General features: G+C 49.0%; 8 protein-coding genes across 8 annotated transcripts; 5 read left to right on the top strand and 3 right to left on the bottom strand.

Moving 5' to 3' along the window:
• Positions 1-777: 777 nt before the first annotated feature.
• FMAN_15213 (uncharacterized protein) lies at positions 778-2,328 on the top strand (the record flags this gene model as incomplete). The annotated part of the gene is made up of 1 exon (XM_041822435.1): positions 778-2,328. One exon carries the CDS (start codon positions 778-780, stop codon positions 2,326-2,328), a length of 1,551 nt encoding a protein of 516 aa, XP_041688115.1.
• Positions 2,329-2,721: 393 nt separating this feature from the next.
• On the bottom strand, positions 2,722-4,945 carry FMAN_15214 (uncharacterized protein; the record flags this gene model as incomplete). Its single annotated transcript, XM_041822433.1, has 4 exons — positions 2,722-3,162; positions 3,221-3,358; positions 3,412-4,676; positions 4,831-4,945. 4 exons carry the CDS (start codon positions 4,943-4,945, stop codon positions 2,722-2,724), a joined length of 1,959 nt encoding a protein of 652 aa, XP_041688114.1.
• A 1,101-nt stretch (positions 4,946-6,046) lies between these two features.
• On the top strand, positions 6,047-8,742 carry FMAN_15215 (uncharacterized protein; the record flags this gene model as incomplete). Its single annotated transcript, XM_041822432.1, has 6 exons — positions 6,047-6,195; positions 6,260-6,570; positions 6,628-7,079; positions 7,134-8,090; positions 8,141-8,242; positions 8,299-8,742. The coding sequence occupies 6 exons, from the start codon at positions 6,047-6,049 to the stop codon at positions 8,740-8,742; spliced, it is 2,415 nt and encodes an 804-aa protein (XP_041688113.1).
• Positions 8,743-9,188: 446 nt separating this feature from the next.
• FMAN_15216 (putative ATP-binding multidrug cassette transport protein) lies at positions 9,189-13,885 on the bottom strand (the record flags this gene model as incomplete). Its single annotated transcript, XM_041822431.1, has 11 exons — positions 9,189-9,578; positions 9,636-9,779; positions 9,832-10,108; positions 10,163-10,591; positions 10,644-10,858; positions 10,917-11,134; positions 11,191-11,803; positions 11,855-11,985; positions 12,044-12,274; positions 12,337-13,097; positions 13,155-13,885. The coding sequence occupies 11 exons, from the start codon at positions 13,883-13,885 to the stop codon at positions 9,189-9,191; spliced, it is 4,140 nt and encodes a 1,379-aa protein (XP_041688112.1).
• Positions 13,886-14,830: 945 nt separating this feature from the next.
• Positions 14,831-16,634, top strand: FMAN_15217 (uncharacterized protein; the record flags this gene model as incomplete). The annotated part of the gene is made up of 5 exons (XM_041822430.1): positions 14,831-14,987; positions 15,066-15,757; positions 15,812-16,040; positions 16,102-16,367; positions 16,431-16,634. The coding sequence occupies 5 exons, from the start codon at positions 14,831-14,833 to the stop codon at positions 16,632-16,634; spliced, it is 1,548 nt and encodes a 515-aa protein (XP_041688111.1).
• Positions 16,635-17,332: 698 nt separating this feature from the next.
• FMAN_15218 (uncharacterized protein) lies at positions 17,333-18,154 on the top strand (the record flags this gene model as incomplete). The annotated part of the gene is made up of 1 exon (XM_041822429.1): positions 17,333-18,154. One exon carries the CDS (start codon positions 17,333-17,335, stop codon positions 18,152-18,154), a length of 822 nt encoding a protein of 273 aa, XP_041688110.1.
• Positions 18,155-18,294: 140 nt separating this feature from the next.
• FMAN_15219 (uncharacterized protein) lies at positions 18,295-20,061 on the bottom strand (the record flags this gene model as incomplete). Its single annotated transcript, XM_041822428.1, has 1 exon — positions 18,295-20,061. One exon carries the CDS (start codon positions 20,059-20,061, stop codon positions 18,295-18,297), a length of 1,767 nt encoding a protein of 588 aa, XP_041688109.1.
• A 2,087-nt stretch (positions 20,062-22,148) lies between these two features.
• Positions 22,149-23,388, top strand: FMAN_15220 (uncharacterized protein; the record flags this gene model as incomplete). Its single annotated transcript, XM_041822427.1, has 2 exons — positions 22,149-22,349; positions 22,405-23,388. 2 exons carry the CDS (start codon positions 22,149-22,151, stop codon positions 23,386-23,388), a joined length of 1,185 nt encoding a protein of 394 aa, XP_041688108.1.
• Positions 23,389-23,655: the final 267 nt, after the last annotated feature.

Below are 23,655 nucleotides of genomic sequence, written 5' to 3'. Positions count from 1 at the left end.
ACTCCGAGGTCATCGGAGTTGAGCAGCCTGGAACTGCCACAAATCTCCGAAGCTAAGTCCACTATTGCGTGCGGAACCCCTGCTCATTGCGCCAGACCTTCTATTGGTGATAATTAACACTATTTGGGCAAAGCTTTTGATGGCGTTTTGACTAACCTCACTTTGCTGAGCTACCTAGCCTCTTTTCTCCTAGTCTAGAATTAGCAGAGGAACCAACTGCTTCAGCATCAGCAAAAATACGCCAAAAAATTAATTCAGCTCAGGCAACACTACCTGGGATTAAGAAAGAAAGCGCTGGGAGCAGCAGTTGTCTCAACCAACAGCAGGACTAAGGGGCGTAGCGAGGACCAACAGTTGATCAGGGCCATCGGACATCGACAGACGATACGCCCCGAGGATCCGTTGTGTTAAGCCTCTCATAGGAATGTTTTAATGCCAGCGATCAATCTCCCTTCCCGTTGCGTTATTCATCAACCATCCTAGCCATTCCCTTCTATAGCTTTTCATGCACGCGCCCGATTTCCCAGAACGATATTTACAGACAAAGTAAAGGAAACAATCATTTATCTTGCAGTAGTCGACCTGGACAACCAGCCTCGGGACCAAATTTACGCTTCAGACACAGCCACATTGCATCGTCAACCGACCAAGCTGTCGGAACTGTCCACCATTCGGTCCTCTATCATAACCCTGCCCCTCCTTCGCGTCTGCTCTTTTCCCCCTCGAATCCTCTATCGAACCTTGATTCTCTCCAACCACATGCTTCTGGCCCGTACAATGGTCTCCGCTATCACTCCTCCCCCTTCCTCCGCACCGCCCTACCGACTTGCCAATCTTGCCAATCTCACCCTGGGCTATACTGTCTACCCTTCGTGGACTCAGAAAGACGGACCTGTTGCCATGACATCTCCTCCTTCTCCTCCCTACCATGAAGATTCTTTGAAAGCTGAGCACTACCCTGTGATCATAAACAATGCGCTCTACACTCCGCCCGGGGTTTACAGTGTCCGACAGCTGGTCGCTACCGCCTCGCCCCTTCTTGATGTCATCATATCCCGCCTCGGTCCAGATGGACCAAACGACGTCCCTGCTCGCACTGTCCTTGTCAATGGTTTGGCAGCTTCTCTTGCAACTACGGGTAGAGAGTCTACACTGCCACTAGTCCACTCGTCTCAGGATACGGCGCGGCGAGAGATCGTGATCCAAGCAAACAAAATCGCAAAGACACTTGTTGGATACGTCCACGATAGCATCGACCCTACCAACGCCAATCCCAAGATACGACTTCGAAGTCCTTGTGAGGGACATCTCTGGACTCCAGCTGTCGCAGGCCTCCTACTAGGACCTCGGAGTGACTCGCAGCTAATGGAGCTGTATAACGAGTGGCTTCATCGAATGATTCTCCTTCGCGACAGTTTGATTCCCTTTGAGAACTACGACAAGGTGCCTTTCGTTATTCCCCGGGACTCAGACCGAGGTATCCGCGATCTGGAAGAGCCTCGGAAGCTTTTCCTTGTACACTGTCTGACAGGAACAATTCAGCATGTCGCCATTGTTGATTTGGCCAAAGTCTTCACGGCCCGACATCTCCCTCGAGGTGGCTACGGCTTCCAGTACTCTCAAGGCCTCGTTTTGCCAGCCTTCTTGTCAGGATCTACTTCTCTTCATCTACTACGTTATCATCCAGCCCATGTCTATGATTCCGAGAGCGAGGTCTTATTTGACTACGAGCACAAGGAATACATCGATGCTCCCCGAACAGAGCTTGCAGCAAGTGAAGCCGTCTCTGGGGACGGAAGCTGGAACCTGCCCTCTCTGTTAGGGGTTGACACCAGGGTCACGGAGTCCACTTTGGCCATTGACGCCGGGAAGGACGCTCTTCGACGTATTGTCAAGCTGCGCCTGACGCTGTACTCGGGCAAGTCTGTTTCTGTTGACCTTGGTCAGATCGCCCGTGGTCGACGCTATGCGTATGAAGTCAAAGCGGAGAAGGGTTCTACAACTGCAAAATCATCACCCATCCTCAGTGCACTGTCGGCAGAAGGCGGCAATGGCATCCATAAGACAATTATTCACGATGCGGCAGACATTCTCTCGCGACCTGGACTTGTCATTTCACCACGAGTAAAGGACGGTCACGGAAACACAATCCACATCATTCCCACCTCAGACCCTATTCTCAAGCTAGCGCTCCTGGGAAAGTTCTATCCTGAGAACGTGATCCTATTGAGAGAAAAGGATAACATCGATGCTCTTAGCAAGGCTGGTAAGGGATTCGCGGAGCGTCTGGTAATCTTGGACCGCATTAATGAGAAGGCTATAAGCTAGGAAGCTAGGGAGCTTTAAAGGCCGATGCAGTTCGTTAATATCTCCGGAAAGGAGTATCAGATGCATTGCTTAGTTTCTATATATATATATGCACTTGCATAAGATTCAACGATCTGTGCATAATGAGATATGTTAACTATATCTCAACTATTTATTTCAGGCGTTATGTCCCATTCACTTGATTGAGAGTGTTAAGATCACAGCAAGTGTCAATTTCATCGCATCATCATTCTGCCTTAAAATATAATTACAAAGCAGTCTTACACACCGCGTTGTATTCGAATCCTCAAGTAGAGAACCTGAAAATGATATTACTAGGAATTTAATGTCTTGAAACTATAGAGATAGATGCTCTTGAATTCACCTACTTTAGCAACACAGTATCAGACTCTATTACTGTACATCTGCTGTAGCAATGACTAGCTTTGTGAAGTCATCAAACATATCGAACTCGAGCGGGCTAATAGGAGTGCCTCGATCCCTAGACCTTCCGGAATTCTTGATCTGATCAACAGCCCGGCGGACAGTGACTTTTGTCCGAGCAAAGTCATCAGCAGGAAGTTGAGACTTGGCGAGAGACCATTCCTCTGCCGACGAAGCTTTCCAGATTGCCTCAGGTGCTGGGAGAGTCAGGTTGTGAATAAGATCGTTGTCTAGAGGCTCGAAATAGTTTGGATCTTGCTTCTGAACACGACAGGAAAGAGTATTTATGGCATTGACAAGGAAAACGGTTCTTCGTATTGTCTCATCCATAAGCCATTTGCGCCAGTTGCTCTCTCCGCCGTCCTCGACTGTTGAGGTTTGGAGATATTGTTTAGCGAGACGTCTGGTCATCTGCCGTACAGTTTTAGCTCATGTTTCTTCAAACTTAAACGGGTGAAGTGTTACCTACCTTAAGGAAGAACATCTGTTGTGACTCGGCTGCACGCGTCTGTTCTGGATTTACGCTGACAAAGAACCCTAGGATCTGGTAGATACACATGGCATGGACCACCGCTAGCATGTCTGCATCAGAACCTGGTAATTGATGCTGTACACGGTTAATGAGACTGAATGGCTTGTTTGTAGTCGGTGTTCACTTACAAATCCTTTAACAAGCTTATTAGTCTCTTCATTTATGAGCGAGTAAACAAATATCTCGCTGACAGGAACAGATGCGTAGAAGGCCCCGACACAGCAGAATGCCTTAGCAAGCGGCTCTGCAACGTCCCCAGCAGAACATCGGTAAAGCTTGTGATGTACAAATGGGGGATATACTCCGGGTCGCAACATGATGCTGGGGTAGTTGCTGACCATTTTAATGAGATCATCGTCTTTGTGGAGTCTGTGAAACGGGCATGACTGTAGGTTTCGACTGATACCGTATGGCAGACGTGGTGTGGCGGTAGGTGGCAACTCCATGCCACGCGCAGCTTTGACAGCACTATGAAGAGTTTTGCCTTGTTCGGCATCGGCTTCCACATCAAGTGGAGAGTTTTGATTACTATGGTGATTGGCAATAGATGTTGTTCTTGGGTAGTGACCATCAGATGAGACTGGCGTATTTAGCATGGTTGAAAATCCGCCCGGTTGCGATGCCTGGCCCGGAGTGATTCGATTCTGAGTCAAGATCCCAAGTGAGCCCAGGAGATCGAAGTTGAGATCCTCAGAAGCACCCGTGAAGCCTCCCCCTTGCATAGGGTCATCGAGCTCTGGCGATATAGGCAGTTCAGGGGAGAGAAATGCATTCTGTGAGAACCAAGGTATTTCTTGCTGCCATCGAGACGCAGGGTCTGTCTCATTGGTCAAGTCAAATAATGAGATGCTGTCCCTCTCAAGCTGGCCCGGGCTTGGCGTAGGATCTCCAAAACCAACAGTTGGTCTATTTGTCTGTGTGTTCGCATGCCACCCATTTATATCGATACCGTGAGAGGTACGTGCAGGCAATGGCTGTTGTTGGAGAGCTGCAAGTGGCAGGCCGTTGGAGGTGGCAGAGGTGCGGTTTTGGTTCCCCGCGTCCTGCATGACAGCTCCAGGCTCAAGATCTGATTGACGACGAGTAGAGTAAATTGACAACGATGAGCTATTTCCTACAACGCTATCGTTATCATAGGCCTGTCCCGAACTGGTGCGAGCGTGGTGCCCCCGAGGCCGTTGGGATGCCTCGATCTGCTGAGACGTGGCGTTGGGATTGTTGGCCGAGACGTATCGGCACGTCTTGTTCCTGTTGATGCAGCGTGAACATGACGGCGTGCCCAAGTCGCAGCTCAATTTGGAGGATGCGCAAGCTGTGCAAGACTTCTGCTTGGATAGCTTTTGTCGTTGGGACGATTGAATACAGCGCTGTTGATGCTTGTACCGATATTCCTCTTCAGAGACAAAGAAAAGATAATTAGCCCACAAGCAACTAGGGAATGAATGCAGCAGATGCAGGGCCAGTAGTGGGATTGCTGGTGGTACGGGCACGAACCATCATCCACTCGAAGGGATTGATCACAAGGCACGACAGGGCGTAGTACTCACTCTGAGCGAACTCCTTGGGGCAGTTGGAGCACCGCCAGGGGCCCTGCTTCGAGGCGTCTCTGGCCCGGCGGGAGGTAGCCTCAGAGCGACTCGGCGGAAACAGAACCGGCTGCATCTCTCACTTCCTCCGAGGGCGATGGTGAGAGGGAACGGGCTTGGACAGAAGACAGCAGAGGACGTCTACATAGCTCCGAGAGGGACAGGAGGGTCAAGCACGGCATGTCCATCCGATTAGGTTAGTGTATTATAGCGTGATTACAGGGATCTGCAACTAGCCAAACAGCCCCACAGCGCTAAATTGTATCGGGAAATGCGTATCTGTGCCCTTTACCCGGGCGGGAGTGGGGGACAATACTACCCTACGCCGTTTTAAACACACCTGCATGAAGGCTCCTATCAGGCTGGCTTACTCCGTAACCCAGGGTAAAGGATTGGTAATATCAGCCACATGCCGAGAGATAGACTAGCCAGAATTGTTTCCCTTATCGTCGTTTCTAGTGAGTCTAAACTTGATATTGCTCTTTGCCACGTCTCGCAACATGATCCTTTGATGTCGTGATGGCATGCGGAGAGATTCCGTCAAGGTCGAACAAAAGTAGCACTGCTTTGATGCATATTGAGGCGAGGCAGTACACATGTCTGTATCCAGTGTATGAGACTGACCTGAAGCTCTAATCACTGCAAGTCCATGCCTCGGCGAGCACCCTCCCCTGTCTTTGCCACAGGAAATGGAAGGTAGCTAAGCAGTTTCGGATGTGCCGAAGAATCAGGCACTTGAAAGAACTTGAACCATAGCTGACGACATCGGTATCTCAGGATTAAGCTGCACATCCCCGACGCAAGCAATAATGACACGATCCGGGCTGATTCTCAAGTCATCACTGACTGGGAACAAGAACATGGAGGCACGTTGAGGAGCCTGACAACAGCCAGTTACTGGCTCGCATGGCCCTAAGTTCGAAACTCTCTTTGGCTAGCATAACTCCAGTGAATAGAGTGGGTAAGACCGTATGTGTTCTCGATCCAATGTCTATCTCCAAATCGAGCTGCTCCTATCGAGTCGGCTTGCATAATAACCTGCGCTAGTCGCATCAAGTTGAAGGCGAGCAGGTCTGCTGCTAAAAGACAACCAACATTCTTATTGTATGCCAAGTAACATTTACCTGAAATTATTTTATCATCGGGGACTTTCATACTGCATTACACTATTACCAAAATGGGCACAATCAAGGTTCTCATTATTGATCATTATGATTCCTACACCAACAACATTCTACAACTTCTCCAAGGTGTTGAGAAGGGTCACGATGGACAGTCCTATCCAGAGTGGAGTGTATCTATTGTTCGATTCGACCAGTTCTCATGGTATGCAGAACGAAAAAGATTTCAAGGCTCTAACTGTAAACAATGACTAACTGTTTGTTCCCAGGGATCACTTCAAATCGGAAATCCTCCCTCACCTTGATGCCATCATCCTATCACCGGGCCCCGGCACACCGCAGCGCGAAGCAGACTTTGGCTTCAACGCTCGGCTTATAAGAGAAGTCAACATACCCATTTTGGGAATCTGCCTTGGACATCAAGGCATCGGCACATCATTTGGTGCCAATATTATTCATGCACCAAACATCAAACACGGCCAGATCTGCCAGATCCACCACCGAGGTACGGGCATCCTCAGTGGTTTGCCGCAGAAGTTCGATGGAGTAAGGTATAACAGTCTTGTATTGGACATTGAAGGTATTTTGTCTTCCCCATACTGGACCTTCACATTGTGCTCATACTGACACTCCCTAGATGTCCCACCAGAACTTCAAGTCACAGCATGGACATATGACCCAGAGAACCCCTCCAAGAAGGTGTTGATGGGACTTCAGCACCGGGAACGCCCTGTTTTTGGCACGCAATGGCATCCAGAAAGCGTTTGCTCTGCTCACGGGAAGCAGATCCTCTCAAACTTCCGAGATATCGTCCTTGACTTTTGGGTGACTAGCAACCCCAGAAATCAGTGGACAAAGCGTAGAGTTCTTGAGAACGCGTCGCTGCCTGAGCACATTCTTCAGCAGAATGCCGTTGAGCAAACCGACTTGCAAAAGGCACAGGTTGCAGAGGCTGACCCGGCACGACTGGTCTCACCTTACTACGTCAAGTCTGCTAGAATTGGCAAAGGCCCATCTGCAGAGATTGTGTTCCAAACGCTGTTTCGGGGTAGATCCCTAGACGGCGAGGCTTGGCTTGATAGCGCCAAAGTATGTTTCCCCTATCCGATGCCAACAACTTCTCAGATTCTGACTTGGCTGTAGGTCAGAGACTCACACTCTCGCAACTCGTACTTATCATGGGCTTCATTTACACTGAGCTATTCTACCAAGTCGAGACATGTGTCTTTCTACCAGCATGGCAAGAACATCAAATCAGAAAGGCTCAGTGTTTCCTATTGGTCGTGGCTGGAGAAGTTCCAACAGGAGACTATTGTGGCAAACACGGAAACACTCCCTTCTGAGTCATTGGATCAGGAGACAGATGTTGGTCAGCCCTTGCTTCAGGTTGGGCTCATCGGCTACTTTGGCTATGAACTCAAGAGAGAATCATTACCTGGCTACCAGTTTACACCACCAGATGAGAAGGATGTCAGCTTGAAACACAGTGATAGCGAGCAACTCTTCGCAACCACCGTGCTTCGACTCGATAATTACACTGGAGAGTGGACGCTGTTCAGTTTGATACGTCGAGGTGAAGAGGATCCAATCGGCAACGCTATTGGCGCCTCGAGCAAGATAGGTATCGACGAGGCCGAGTTTGAACTCTATCTGACTCGTGTCCGCGAGGTACTCGACGCGCCGCCTTCACCACCTTACGTTGAGGCACATCCTTTACCCAATTTTGTCGCACTGGATAACGAGGCGTCCTATTCCAACACGATCTGGGCAGCCAAGGAGGCCATCAAAGAAGGAGAGACGTACGAACTCACATTGACAACAAAATTCAGGGCGAAGAGCCCAGAAGTCGACCCTTACAGCCTATACCTAGACCTTCGCAAACGAAACCCTGCGCCGTATTCTGCGTACATCCACTTTGCGGCCCATGACAAAACCATCCTTTCTTCATCTCCAGAGCGATTTATCTCCATCGACAGCAATGGAGTTGCAGAGATGAAGCCAATCAAAGGCACCCTTGCTGTTGCCTCTGATCCAGTCGAGGATGAGAGGCGGAAGCATCAACTTGCGACCGATGTCAAAGAGCTAGCCGAGAATCTCATGGTAAGCAGATGCCTTTTGCTGAAAACTCACTTGTCTCTAATCTTGGATAGATCGTTGACCTTATTCGATCCGACCTTCACAACATCTCACCACCAACCTCTATTTCTGTGCCAAAGCTATTGCATGTAGAAACCTATCAAACTGTCCATCAGGTAAGATGACATTTTCCATGTATTACTTGAAGACAGCATGACTGATCATCATTTAGCTTGTCACAACAATACAGTCTCATGTTGCTCCGTCGGTAGGAGGAACCAAGGTTATCGAGCGCTGCTTCCCACCTGGCTCCATGACCGGCGCTCCAAAGCTTCGCTCAGTTCAGATCCTCGACTCTCTTGAAGGTCAACGTGAGCGAGGTATATACTCTGGAAGTATCGGCTACATCTGCGCCAGCGGTACCGTAGACCAATCCGTCGTGATCCGCACGATCGTCAAGTCTGGCAATGACCTAGAACTCGGTGCAGGAGGAGCGATCACTTGGCTGAGCGAAGCGGACAAAGAATGGGATGAGGTCATGGTTAAAGCAAATGCTGTTGCTCGAGGAAAAGGCAAGGCGCAAGTACCTGATGTCGCTATCAATCACTTGGGCCCCTTGGTGGAGGATGAGGGTCATCTGAGACAGGAGCCACTCAGAGCTGCAATCAGCGCGTGATAGGCGAAGGAACAGATTGGTGCAGTAGCATTCATAGTCTGGAGTATAAATATCGTGCGGTCTACATAGAAATATACATTCATTCGATACATTGTTCAACAGAATAGTGAAATAGAATAGGTATAATAAGTACAGAACGTCAGCAATGGGACGGCTTCTCGAGATGGTCTTGGTCAAATTTCCATTTTTCATTGTTCCAATAACATCGCAGCCGGAACTTAACGGAGTCACAGGCGATGGAGAACGGTACGTGTCAACATAGAAACGGAAGCCTACTATGTCACCAGAAGAGCAGGATGAGCGCTGATAAGAAGAGTGTATTAAAATTGCGATCGAAGAATAAAGACACGGACACTGTTTTCCAGCCTGACTCAGCTCTGGATCATACTACCCGGCAGATACCAGGCTCAACGGCTTGAATCGCGGCAATGCCGAGTAGAGACTATCTAAAAGAAGTAGAATAACTTCCAACCCTTGACCTTGGTGGCCCAAGTGAAGAAGTAGACCAACGCAAGGTTACTGAACGTGAACACGACAAAGATTCCCCAACTACCCCATTGTCCACCGAGCTGGCCGTCTCCAAGATTGAATTGGTCCAAGAACTGAGTTCCAGTAGTCCAACGGCATACTTGACAAAGGTCATCACCAGAGGCCTTGGGATTGAGCAGTTGAGCGGATGCGGACAGAGCCCAATCTGACACATAGGAAGAACAAGTCTCGTTGGCAGGGGCAGTGAACACAGTGAGATCTGATGTTGAGCAAGACACATCGACCGATGAGGTCACGGCCGTCACCATTCCGCCAAGAAGGTATGTAAATGGTGATAGGTAATAGAGCTATATCCATGTCAGACGAAATGCCGAGAGTCTAGTTACGGAGATGCCGTAGCTTACCCAGTAACGCCAGAAAACCTGGATCTGACTGTAGGGAACAATGATGCCGTTGAACCAGTTACAAGTGCAGACGATGAAGACGAGAACATTTCCGGCTGCGCCAAGATCTGGGCTAAGGGCCATCATAAAGAGACCAAGTAGGACCTGTAAGCGTCAGAGGGGTGCCAATAACCCAGATGAGTTGGGTGTAACCTACTTGGAAGATCTCATATGTGAGAAGGAACAGAAAGATGTAACCGGCTTGATCCGTGGGTAACCCGGCTGGGAAGTACCAGATGACGAAGTACAGAACGGTGACCAAGATAGCACCAGGTATCTCTGAGAGTATGGTTGAAGAAACGAAAGCAATCCATCCATATGCATGAGACGGCCCTTCACGGAACTGCCAGTACAGACTTGCAAAGAAGTAACGCGCCAAAATCACGTTGACGATGGCGTTGCAAAGAAAGAGGATGAAGAAAACACTAAACATCCTATAGGGTTTGTTAGAGATTACGAGAGGACGAAGAAGTTGAAGCGAAACTTACCGGTTCTGTAGATCCTGAGGGCTAGTGCCGATCTGGAAGAAGGTGAAGCCAACGAGGATAGCGCTAATGACATGGACCCAGATCTTGGAGTAGATGTACGGGGGACTACGCCACTGGTTAAGTAGCATCCTCTTTGTGAGAAGCACCGTCTGAAGTGCCACGGAGGCGTTGTGCTCAGAGTTATTTCCTTCGTCGACCCCGGGTGAGAGGGCCTTCGAAGGATCATTACTGATAGCGATCTCTCGGCCGAGTGCAGCAGCCTCTGGGGAGGCAGCCCATGTCAAGGCCCAGTTGGACCCCTTGTCAGAAGTCCGAGCGTTGACACCTGCGCCAACAGTCTCGAGGATGAACTCGCCAGGGTTTGCACCATCAGGACAGATTGCACCGTTACGAGCAAAGTACGAGAGAGCTTCAGTGACTTTCCCAAAACTGCGTCATGGTCAGAACTGTGAGGAAAGACTTTTTGGGAATGGAGGCTGACTAGAGTTGGTTGCCTTCTGAGGACAGAGCCAGTAGATTGTCAAACTGGGAAAACACCAAAGCCGAGGGTTGGTGGATGGTAACAACAATTGCCTGGCCTTGACGAGCAAGTGTCTTGAGGTAGTGCACAATGCGAGATGCACCTTGAGAATCCAGTCCGGAGGTTGGCTCATCGGCGAACAAGATCTCGGGCCGGGCAGCAAGTTCAACACCAATCTATTCAAGCCAACATTTAGCTTTGACGCGCGAGATCAGGAAAGACCTTGAAACGTACCGTTACTCTCTTCAGTCGCTCCACACCAAGACCGCCACCATCTTCTCCGATGAGAGCATCCTGGACGTCATTCAAATCAAGCAAGTCCAAGACTTTGCTCACATACGCCAGCTTCTCGGTCTTAGAGTAATGCTTTGGCTGTCGGAGAAGGGCAGAGAACTCGAGAGCCTCCCGAACAGTTGCTGTTCCGTCGTGAAGATCCATCTGTTGCGCAAATCCTAGGGACCATCGTTAGCTACCATTATAAAGAAACCTGGGTGGTATTTATTCCTACCAACTGTCTTTCTATAGCTCGAGCTAGGAGGTTCATCACCTACGAGAACCTCTCCACCGACGATGCTACCGGCAAAGTTCGTCTGGCTCAAAGCCGTGAGAAGTGTCGTCTTTCCTGCTCCACTGGCTCCGCAAAGAGCAGTAAGCTCGCCCCGCCTGACATAACCTGAGATGTTCTTGAGAATATGACTCTCGCCGATATCAACGTTGAGCTGGTTCCACTTGAGGGCGACCTGTCCAATCCGGCTTGAAAGAGCGCTAGTATGGCCGGATGAGGGGGCGGACTTCTCAACGTCATCTGAGTCTGGACTCGAAGTATCACGGCGCTTGGCAAACACCAGGGGAGCTCCGCCATTGGGTGCGAAGCTCATGAACTCGCTTCCAAAGATGCCAGCAACAAGATAGGCCAGACCTATGGCGATCATGATACCGATGTTTCGCCATATGTGGGAGTAAGAGAACCCAAAAGACTCGGCGTACTGCAGTCCCGGCACACTAGTCTGGCCAGGTAAAGCGCCTCTCACAGCACAAGTCTGATGGCCTGCAACACCATGCGCTGGGATGAGGTTATCATGGCACGAGAGATTCAGGTTACTGAACTCGCTACTAAAGAGCTAAAAAAAAAAGTTAGATTCGAAAGACATGGGTTGGATCGTGGAACCTACGTTCTCAAAGCCGTAAAACATAGGATTGATATAGTGCAGCCATCCGAAGGCTGGACTCATATCGTTGGGAGGAATCAGAAAGCCTGCAAACAGAAGAAGCACTGTGCAGGAGAATCCTCCATAGCGGAAACCTAGAAGTTGCAGACCGTATTAGTGCGTGTCGCTGGCCAAATGCTGATGAGAACTCACAGTCATCCAGCGTGCCTACGAAGTAGGCAAACATGCGGAGGAGGTTACTGAAGCATACGGTAGATATAAAGAGCGTCAGGTAAAAGAAGAAGAACTTGCCAGCTTCAACCTGAAGCCGTGAAAGAAAGTAAAACACTAGAGTGAAGAGGACATGCTGGAAGGCGATGAGCGGCAGGTCAATAAGGAAACGGGCTAGTGCGACTGCAGCGGGACGGGTCAAGTGGAGGTTGGCTGTAGGCAGATGGTCAGTAACATATCTTCGAGATATGTAGCCTCGGGCTGGGTCAATATACCTTGTCTTTCCAGCACAGGCCTGTTTGTGTAGGCATCGAAAAGCTCAGGGAACTGCAACCATCCGTTCAAGATCAGAGCAAAGTACAAGATTCCACCACGGGTAAAAGCACCCTGGGCATTGTTCTCAATGTCAAAGTACACGCTGCCGCAAACAAGGCAGAGAATGATAGTTGTGATCCACTTGATGTAGTAAACCCGTCTCTGTCCCTTGACGAGTTGATACTCTCGCTTTAAGCTTTCCTTGACTTGGGAGGGCAGCGATAGGCGATAGGAGTAGGTTGGAAGTAGAGCATCTTCCTGACCCTGCTTCTCTCGGTATTCGTCAATCTCGCTAACAAGACGTGCATAGTTGTTAGACCTTTTGAAGGCCGCAGCAAGATCTGCGGAAGACTTGATGCTATCGGCTTCTGACCCAGGGATAGCCCTCCTCTCCTCGGGGTCTGTCACAGTCGCAAGAAACTCTGCCGTTGTCTGACCAGGAATGGGAATAAAGCCTAGGTCGTTGAAATAGCTCCAGGCCTCGGATGTGCTTCCAAAAAAGGCCTCGTGTCCTTCAGAGAGAACGACAACCTTGTCAAAGTTTCGGTATATCTCTTCGCCGGCTTGGTAGAGTGTTGCAAGAGTTGTCTTGTGACCGATGTCGGTGAAGGCTCTAAGAGCCTTTACAAAGTCCAAGGCTGTTGAAGAATCGAGGCCGCGGGTCGAGTTATCGAAGCATTGGACCGAGGATCCAGCTGCCAGAACCTCAGCGATGGAAACACTATAGAGTCGCAAGTCAGATATAATATTCCCTGTGCGATGAGGATCTCTCTCTTACCGTTTCCTCTCTCCGCCTGAGACACCCGGAGAGAATGCACCGCCAACTGGCGTGTCAAGAGCATGTGAGAGGCCACAGATCTTGGCGATAACATCGACCAGGCTCGCCACGAGCTTCTTGTTACGAGCATCTGTGGGCAGAGAATTGCGGAGAGCAAACTGGATTGTCTGTCTGACGGTCAAGGACGCAATGTGTCTGTCCTCTTCAGGTAGATAGATGGTCTCTCTGGCATGGTCACGCTTGAAGACAGAAGAAGATACATTGGCGTACTCAAGGTCACCGGTTGTGGCTAGGTTTGATCGGCTAGCGACTGTACGGAGGAATGTTGAGCATCCACTTCCCGGGCGACCCAGGACGAGAAGCATTTCCCCCGGTTTGACAACACCCGAGAATCCATTAAGGATTGTCCTACCCTCAGAGATAGAGTTGGGAGGGCTGATTCGAGCCAAGACCTGTTCTTTAACAAAACGAACTTGGTCGGGCCCAAAAGTATTGATAATAGCTTGAGGCAGAGTCTTGACTTGGACCTGGGTCCCCGATGGGGCTGTCACTGAGAGGTGCTTGAAGGATACGCCAATCTGTTTTGGTGTATCATTGCCGCCTAGAGCTTGACTCTGGAGCAGCACTCGAATCGCATCAAGGCCCTCGGAATCGAGACCCTTGGGGACAGATACTTCAATCGCAGCGTCTTTCTGGGATTCGAGGACCGACCCGTCGGTAGGCGTTGACATCTTGGATGGTGCTTGCTGGAAACCTGAGCAGTAAGAGATCGATCAAACAGGCTGTATAACAAATGATAAATCAAGATCAATCGGTAGAAGTGGTAAGCCAAACCGGCAGCAAATTCTTGGTCTCGGTGCTGTTTGGGCCTGAGCAGCGTCGCTGTAAGTCGAGCTGGTGGTGACTTAGACTGAATTCAGGTGGATGTGATGTCGGGCAGGATAGCACATGCTGTTGATTGGTCCGAATCGCGCTAGAGAATAACTTGACTTGGGTCCCTTAAAGGGAGGTTGGCTCACTCCATTTGCAGGGCAATTAATCTCCGATTTCCAATTGAGTGAGTATCGCTACAGAGCGTCGCGGCATTACGTGATCAGGGATGTGCACTGGAGGGTTGGTGGAGCTGCCAACAAAGTCCGACCCTTGTTCGGAGCAAAATGGCAATACCCTCCTCTCTTCGGACTTGGCTGACCATGGTCGGAGCTTCTCGACTACACACTCGACATTGATTACCACGTCAATGGGAATTGCGACGCTTTGCGGCCGTTGTCGCAACGTATTTTCTATGGTGCTAGAAGATTGCTAGACTTCGCGACCCTGCTACTTGGCATCTTAGTCTTGAAGTTGAAGGCGATTTCTGAGAAATATCTGTTGGTTCTGTACTGCTCACTATTCAGCCTCATTATTGCGTGACGCTCTAAAATATGTTAGTGGCATGACTGTTGGTGCACCACCTGCAGTTCCAGACTGCTGGAGATAGGCTAAGTCTAAAAGACACAGCGGCAAACACGATAAAGCAGTATGGTTAACCACTTGATGATGCTCTCAATAAATAGAGAAGTTGACTCACAGTAACTATCATCGTGTCTATTCATTTATATCCATTTTCATTGTAACCAAATCTTCAGCTATCACTTCAACCTTACAACAAATCTGCAGAACAAACGTTGCACAGAATGGCAGATGCACTTGGTCCATCCACCCATTGGTGGAATGATGCCGGCTTGAGAAAACTCTACCTCTGGCTACCAGTCGTGATCCTCAGCAGTTCATACCAAGGTTTCGATGGCATGATTATGAATGGTCTGCAGTTGCTGCCCTCTTGGCAAGAAGGTAAGTGTCACTATGTTCGACTCCAAGGTAAGTCTTGATGGTAAATTACGAGAGACTGACTCCGGACTCCAACTGCAGAATTTGACCATCCCGAAGGACCAGTTTTGGGCCTGCTGAACTCTATCCAAACGGTTGGAGCCATGTTGGCACTACCTTTCATTGGCTGGGTCGTTGACAAGGTCGGGCGTCGCAAGTCTATTGCTTTTGGTGCCTCGTGGACTCTCCTAGGCGCGATCTTGCAGGCAACATCCAAGCATATTGCGCAATTTGTCATTTCCCGGTTCATAATCGGTTTCGGCCTTGCTTTCACCGTTGTTGGTGCCCCACTACTCCTTGCCGAGCTGGCCCTTCCAAAGCACCGTGGAACCATCTTGTCCTACTTCCCTACGGCATGGTATACCGGAGCCATCATTGCAGCCTGGACAACCTATGGTACGCAATTCATTGAAGACTCGCGCTCTTGGCGTATTCCCAGTGGTCTTCAAGCCGTCCCTGCTGTCATCCAGATCACCCTTCTTTGGTTTATCCCCGAGAGCCCGCGTTGGCTCATCTCCAAGGGAAACGGCGCAGCAGCTCGAAGCTTCCTGGTAAAGCATCATGCCAACGGTGACGAGAGCAATCCTATTGTGGAGATTGAATACACACAGATAAAGCAAGCTATCCTCCAGGATGCACAGTATAAGGAACAGGGCAGCTATCTTGATCTCATCCGAACGAAGCCGAATAGGAGAAGGCTTATCATCGTCACATTCTGTGGTCTGTTCCTCGAGGTGAGAATATTGAGGTAAACCTTCCAAGAGAGCCTCTGCTTACAGTATTTCTAGATCTCTGGCAACGGCTTGGTTCAATACTATCTCCATTCCGTGCTGAACAGCATTGGAATCACCAAGACGATTGAGCAAACGACAGTCAACGGCTGCTTATCTATCTACAACTTTGTCTTGGCCCTTGGTGCCTCTTTCTTAGTTGATAGGATCGGTCGCCGCAAGCTCTTTATTATCTCTACCGCCGGAATGTTCTTTGCATTCATTTTGTGGACGACGTTTGCAGCTTGTGAGTACTTGTTATCGCGAGATTTCAGTTTCCTGAATGCGTGCTAATTCAATTGACACAGTATATACCGAACACGGCACACGGAACTACGCGATTGGTGTTATCGTCTCCATCTTCCTCAGCAACGGCGCTTATGACCTTGGATGGACTCCGCTCTGGGCCTATCCGGCCGAACTTCTTCCCTACGAGGTGCGAGCCCGTGGAGTTGCATATATGACGGGTATTATGCATGCCGCAGGATTCTTTTCTTCTTTCGTAAACCCAATTGGGTTGAAGAATGCTGGATGGAAGTACTACATTGCATTTATTGTCTACACGTTCCTTGAGGTAAGTCCCCCGTCACGCCAGTGTTTATGTAACTGAGCCCAACTGACTCATTGTCTTTGATAGCTTATTGCGGTCTGGTATTTCTTTGTTGAAACCAAGGGTTATACCCTGGAGGAGATCGATACTATATTTGAGACACCTGGGCTTACTTGGAAGCAGAGAAGAAATCTCAAGGCTCCTAGCCTTGTTCGGGAGACTAGCTCCATTGAGGAGAGTGGTGATGCTGCTCGAAAGTCTGACGTTGCGGTCTCAAAGGTAGAGCTTTGAATTCTTTAAGGGATGTGCTGCATGCGAGATTATCCACATCCTTACCATGGCCACTTAAGGGGTTGACTAATAGAAGGGGAAATCATCTATAACAATGCATTACCTCCAGCTACATCCGAGTTGTCAAGGATTTATTTATTCTCTACCATGGGTGTTTTAAATTATGGTGATGACTGCCGCCTACAAGGTTAAGCTTTAGGCTGCAAATACAGATATTGAATATGATGTCTAACATGCTCTCAAACACGCCTGCTAATTGACATCGCGAATAAGTGGTTCCCGACTGGATGGGTTCGTTACTACCAGAACGCTAAAACCGTCGATTCAGCTCCCCACTTGTCATTTTAGTTAGTCGGTGGCTCAGGGCTGATGCTTGTCGTGCGCCTTACCCTATTTGCCCCTGGCGCTGCGCCCTGTGGGCTTTTATTGACTCTAATGCGCCACAGATAAACAGGCTTACCATATGCACGCATCGCTTCTGTAAGCTTAATCAATAGTTCAGCCGCAACTGACCACTATTGCAGTCTTTTTTGCGCCTATAGCTTTATATTACCTTTCAGGGGTCTACTCACCTGCATTAGTAACTATGCGCAACCTGAATAACAGTGTAAATACATCAGGCGCCCTCCTCTATTACCTAGATCCTGAAGTCCTGGTTTACTATCTCTTTCTAAATTTGCTTCACCAAGCCTGTCATGATGTCGTCGCCGAAGATGCTAGCAACGCTGCTGGCCATATGCCTCTCTTTTCCGTCTATTTCCGCTGGGCCTTGTAAGCCCCAATCCTCTCTTTCTGAGTCTACCACTACCACCTTGGGCGCTGAGACCGCCTTCGGGCTGTCTAGTAGCACCGCGTCGCTTCCAACATCCTTTACTCAGAGTGTTGTCACGTCCGTCGAGGTTGCAGATCCCACCACCACACATCCGACAACTGACACCACAAATATTGGTACGACCACGGCCGACGGGACCACTACTGCTGGTGTGCCGGTGACCACGACCGATGCTACCAATATTCCCACTACAACCACTGAATCTACTGGTACTTGCACACTAGGTCCCATGCTTGATCCACAGCCAAATTATCATCTTGAATTTACTATCGGTGTTGAAACATGTTACCATTTGGACCGTTCATACCGTTGGAGGCTGGGTGGAGGTGCCAGTAATGGATTCAACCCTTGGGTACTCACAACGGATGGTGGTGAATTCTTCAGCGTTCAGAATAACGGTCACGTTTCTTACAGGCGTGGTTATGTTATTGCCCAAGAGCCAGGCACTGACAATATTGGTGGTATCTCTGACAGTGACACGGCAAGAGCCAGCTGGACAAGGCTTACTTGTAAAGCTTTCACCACCTCGAATGCCCCATTTGTCTATATGACATGCGTCGGAGATGGGCCCGAGCACTCTATATTCCAGATCTGCCAACTGTCACCCAATGGTCCACTAAGCCTATTGCTTTCCTCATCAGTCTCGCCTGGATGTACTGAGGCACGGCTTTTTGCTGCTGACTCCTAGAAAAGAATGCTGTGTAAACAACTTGTTGTGCAGAAACCTATAAACTCAAACTAGAGGGGAGGGAGAAGCAATTATATGGGTAGCTGGTATACAGCCTGAACGAATTTAATAAGAGTGTTATTTTGAATTGATAGACCCCATTACCTACATCTGGCATTTAGTAACCACAAAGGCGGGTCCCCAGTAGTTTTCCCAGTACATGCTGCTTCTATACACATTTCTAAATTGCCAAACGCAAATTGCCTGCCTGTCAATCCAGGCCCGTAGTGAATATACTTGCCAGAGTTAGTCATGATCGTCCGAGTATCCTTCCGAATGACCGGTTCCTCGATAGAGCACCAGCAAGTGTCCTGGAGGAATTGGATCCCGAACTTCTCAAGCTCCTCGATGTAACCCGCCTGCGAGGCAAGACTGTACTGAGCACGACCACATGTGACTATCACGGCAACATCCCCTTTCCTGGTTCTTCCCTGGCACATCTTCGACACCTCTTTGATCTCCCGGAAGGAGAAGTGCGGATTGCCAAAGGAGATAAGGTCGATTTCTCGCGGCTTAGAGCCATGATTGAACTCATCCCAGATTGCCTCGAGATGCTTCCAGTCCACATCAATAGCTTCGGGGATCACACCATGCGGGCACACCGCCTCGAGGGTGGGAGCTTCTGGGGTTAGGTTGACCATGTGGAACATGGGAGCACTGGAAGATGTAGCAAATGCGGCCGAGAACGCCTTGAAGTTGTCATTGTTCGGATTCAGATTTTCCAGTCCACTGATGACTGGAATGCGAGTCATTGCAATGGCCCCGAGAGCGTAGCCCAAAATAGGCCAGAAAGAGTCATCGATCCCTCTCGGGGGTGTTACTCTGAGCCAGACAGAGGCAAGACGATTTTCGTCCACATAGACCCCTGCCTTGGGCGCACGACCAGTCAAGGCAATGAGAGCCTCAAACATATTAGGGTTTTTGAGTGTCCTCGCGCCAAGCACACTGTTTGCGTAGATGACGGCATTGGACTCACCCCAAGCGATTGGATCACCGAGCTTAGGGGCAGTCTCAAGTAAGTATGGCGCGCAGGTGAATGAAATCTTGCCACCCATATCGACAAAGGCCTTGGCTAACTCATCACAAGCTGATCCGAACTCTGCGTTCACCCCGAGAGCCCGCCAGCGTTTTTGATCGACATTCAGAGAATTGATAGTCGTGGGGACTAGGAATCGGCCACCCCAGGCACGAAGTCTTTGTCCAAAAGCAACCGAACCTGGGCCATACCAGGCAGCATCTGCATGAGCCTGGCTGACATCCATCAGCTCTGGGGCTCCCATCATATCGGCCATTCGGATAATGATTTTCAGCGAGATCCTAGCCGCTTCGCCGTTGTCTCCATTTAGCATCGCTCGATCGGCATCACTAAGTCGGGTTTCAAGAGTATTGATGTCGATAGCAGGCTCTACAGCTTTACTGGCCGTACTGTCATTCAAGGGGGCATCTGAGACTTGTCCCCCCAGGACGTGAACGGTCTTCCCATTCCAGTCCAGAACTTGACGAAAATCTATTGGGTTTAGCGTAACCACGGCGGCCGTTTTGTTGAATAATTCTTCGGCAACCATAACTCCGAGTGTGATGATCTCCTCGCGACGCTGGAAGATAAGTGCCTTAGGCCCCAGGCCATTCAGAATCAGCTCCATCATGATGACGCTGCCGCCGCATGATCCTCTGCCTCCAGGTATTGCCAAGATGGTATCTTTCAGCAAACAACCGCTCAACGGATGGAACCGATCAATGATCTCACCCGTCTTTGGGTCAACGCCGCCCCAGAAACTTAGTTCAAGATCAGCTGACAGCAGTGTGGCTGAGGCGGCGCCGGTGACATAAGGGATGCCGCGTAATATGCTTGATTCTGGCACGGACATATTGGTAATGCTGGGGGAGCGTCGCACAGTTTAGATATAGTGTGGGATAATATTAGAACTGTAGTATTATGCTGAGGTCAGATAAGCTGGACGTTAGAAGGCGGGGCGGAGATTTATATACAGATTTTAGAAGAAGACAATAGAGGGAACTTCGACAAGCCGTAGCCTCTTTAGCAGATTCGACTGGCATGCTTCAAGCGAGTGAGAAGACTGGTCTTGGAAAACCTAACCGACGGGGTGTCGGGAGGCTCTCGGGTCTCAGAGCCGCAAATATTAGCGAACAAATGACGGCGCCGATTTCTTTCACGATGTGGGGTAGTCTCGGGATGAAGTCCCGCACCTAGTAACGTGTATATCAAAGTGGGATAGTAATATTCTATATTTCATGGAAAACTCATGGGACACTTAAAAACTTATTAGACTCTAGAAACCCCAACTGGATTCAATGTGACAGTAACATGTAAAGTGCAGGGTCAACAGATGATCTAGTCACTCACAAAGATGTTTCTACCATGCAGTCATGCTTTTCACCACATTGTGGGGTGAAGCTAACCCTGGTCTGGAATCTTGATGTTAGTTGTGATGAGGCTAGGAGGTTAAAAGTCACCACGATAGGCGACTTGAGCCCCGATCGTCACTATCTCCCGTAAGCCGTATCTCGGGATCTTCAAGGAGCACTCAGCGACAGAGGCGTGAATGGAGTCTTCTAGCTACCTGAGATTGATCTAGGGTATGCACAGCACATTCTGATCTAACCCAATTCGAAAAGGCTCTTGCAGCATTAGAACCTTCTACATTTACTCAATTTGTCGAGCCTAGCAACACTGTGCCTAAATCTATATTGCTCGTGTGTCGCCAGACTGCAGTAGCAAGTAGATTTGCTGAACTTCTCTCAGTATGCTCAACATAGGACTGCCCACCGTGCCTAGGTATGGAGACCAGAGACTCTGCGATACAGTTTTCTCAGACATGACTCGACTGTGACAGCTAGAGAGAAGCACGGCCAAGCTCATCACTCTGCATGCCGCAATGATGCTACATGTTATCTATGTGATGCATGGGATGAATCATGTTGGCGTATCTTATCCTATTCAGCCGCTTTTATTGGCACAGGGTCTTCAATATTTTGCACCGGAGCAAACGGAAAGAAGAACGTGAACTATTGGAATGATTACTGTTTGGTCTACATATCGCTGAGAATTACATGTCTTCTATTTCATGTTTTACACAAGCTGTGGGAGAGGCTGAGAAACAGGCGATACCCATATGGCTCTACTGGTTCAAGAATCTTCAGCGATACCTTTGAGTCTCCATGACAATAATTATTTCGGATCCCGAGGAGCAAATAAACCACTCCAAATATGCTTATTGATATGCCGCACATCATCGGCTATCGCTACTTTTGGTAAGCGCTGACATCAAACATCATGCGATCTGCACCACTCGGCCCATCGCCTGTGAGGTGCTGGATAAGCGTCAGCTTCGCGGGTGTTAGTATCGGCACGGCCCGGGATTAATGCATCCTAATCTCACATTTTCTCACAGCGATAGTGATATCAGCACCTACGCGTAAGCATCACCCTTGCCTAACTGGCGCTGGTGCGTTATCTCGTCACAAGCAAACTCCCACCGGATCCAATGGAAAAGGAACGATCTATTGCGTGGCCTTTGAATGGCTGGGGAATATGCACCTGAGTCCCGTGTGACAAGATGAAGATAAGCAACGTCGCATCTAGGGATTTGCGTGAAATGTCAGTTTAGATCGTTGGGAGGCACTGCTCCTTTAGAATTGGATTACGAAGCTAGGACTTGGCATCACCTCACAATGAGGCCTCATGTCGAGTCTTGGGGACAAAAGAGTGCATTACCTTATCCTGTGTAACGCTCCTCACTCGGTTCTCACATAATCCTGACTGCATAATGGCACAATCAGAGCATAAGATTGCCTCAATCTGACTACGTCTACAGATAATGTATGACACCTTACGCTTTGGGCCAGAGACAAGAGACGAGAGGATCCTGGCAGTTAATGATTAGTTCCCACATGATATAAAGAGAATGCCCGGGAAGTAACCCGTGGAGCCACCATGCGATGCCGACACGTCCGTCTGGCACCCACATGTTCGGCTCGATGTCTCACCGCCAATCATGCGAGCGCTGCCGGCAGCAGAAAGTCCGGTGTCTTCGAGACGCCACCTCCCAGAAGCCATCACCAGGCCAGCCTCTACCAAAATGCTCCAAATGTGTCAAGGCAGGCACAGCATGTGTGTACAACTGTATGGTCGATCGTGTTGGTCCCACCATCTAACAAAAGGTCAAGGTATCACTACATTAAGAGCCAAGACAAGAAGATCGTGCTTTAATTCGGAGAATAGTATAGGCTTGTCATCTTTAGAGAAACAGACGGGTGGTTCTCTAGAAGATGATTGGCTTGACTATGACAGCTTCAACTGGAGCCAGACTAGCACAATGGCCCAAGCAGACCTTGGCCTCGAGAATGCGTCCCAGAATATTGATCCAGACCTGAAAATGAGTCATGACTTTATGGCTGGGGTGGACGCACACTTGGACGAGGGACAATGGTGGGATGATACAACCCCGATTCAAACACCATCTTCCAATGTCGAAATCAGTGATGATAGGGCGTCGCCCAATTTCTTACAAGAACTTACCTCACAGGCTATGGCTGTGGGCACCAAGACCATCTCAGCTACGACCGCTCTGCTCCATCCCAACAGCGCTCCACCAACTGTCTCGTCACAATATGTGAACCAAGCTTTCGATGGCACAAGAAGCCTAGTACGTATCATCAACACCATATCCATAATTATTTCCAGGGAGACGGACGAGAATTCATCAGAGGCTGTATCATGCTGTGGTGTTGGAGGGCTGGCCCTAACAATCCTTGCCTGTCAGCAGCATCTTCTGGGTCTTTTCAAGGCAATTTGCAAATCCATAGAACATTGTATTGATGAAAAATCGAGGGAAAAGACTGCTTTTGAAACCAATCATAGTAGCTCGCTGATGGGGGACCCAGCTCCTTCTTCAGCGCAGTTTACAATGGTTCTTCAATTGTTGGTACATCTAATCAACCGGCTGGACAGATGTCTCTTCGCGGGCATACAAACAATGCCGAGCACCAATGAGTATCAAGGTGTCATGGATCTGACACGTACAGAGAAGAATGGAGACGAACTTGGATCCGATAGAGCAAGCATTTCTGGTTTCGCACAAGGATCAATTACAGGGCTATCAGAACAGCATCATAGACTGCGACAAATCATTTCTCAGCTCCAGGGGCAGATGGATACGCTTGAGGAAATTTGAGTTTCAGGATTAGATTGGGTTTTCTTAATATGAGACGAGTTAAAATGTAGACTATGAGTAGAAATAATATGCTCCAGAGAAAAGGTAGCGAAGAAGATTTCAGAATTTAATGATGAGTAAAGTAGGTTGCGGTTACAGGATTCATAATCATTTTAGCTAACTTTGTATGTAATAATTGATATCAAATATAGCTATGTGATTATTCTGAGCTCCGAGCGTATATAGAATATCTTATTAACTGTATGAGCATCTAACAAGACAGACCAA

The sequence above is a fragment of the Fusarium mangiferae genome, assembly GCF_900044065.1.
Source record: "Fusarium mangiferae strain MRC7560 genome assembly, contig: FMAN_scaffold014, whole genome shotgun sequence".
Taxonomy (NCBI): Eukaryota; Fungi; Ascomycota; class Sordariomycetes; order Hypocreales; family Nectriaceae; genus Fusarium; species Fusarium mangiferae.
The sequence above is the reverse complement of the archived record's forward strand: the minus strand, read 5'-3'. Positions and strand labels throughout refer to the sequence as shown.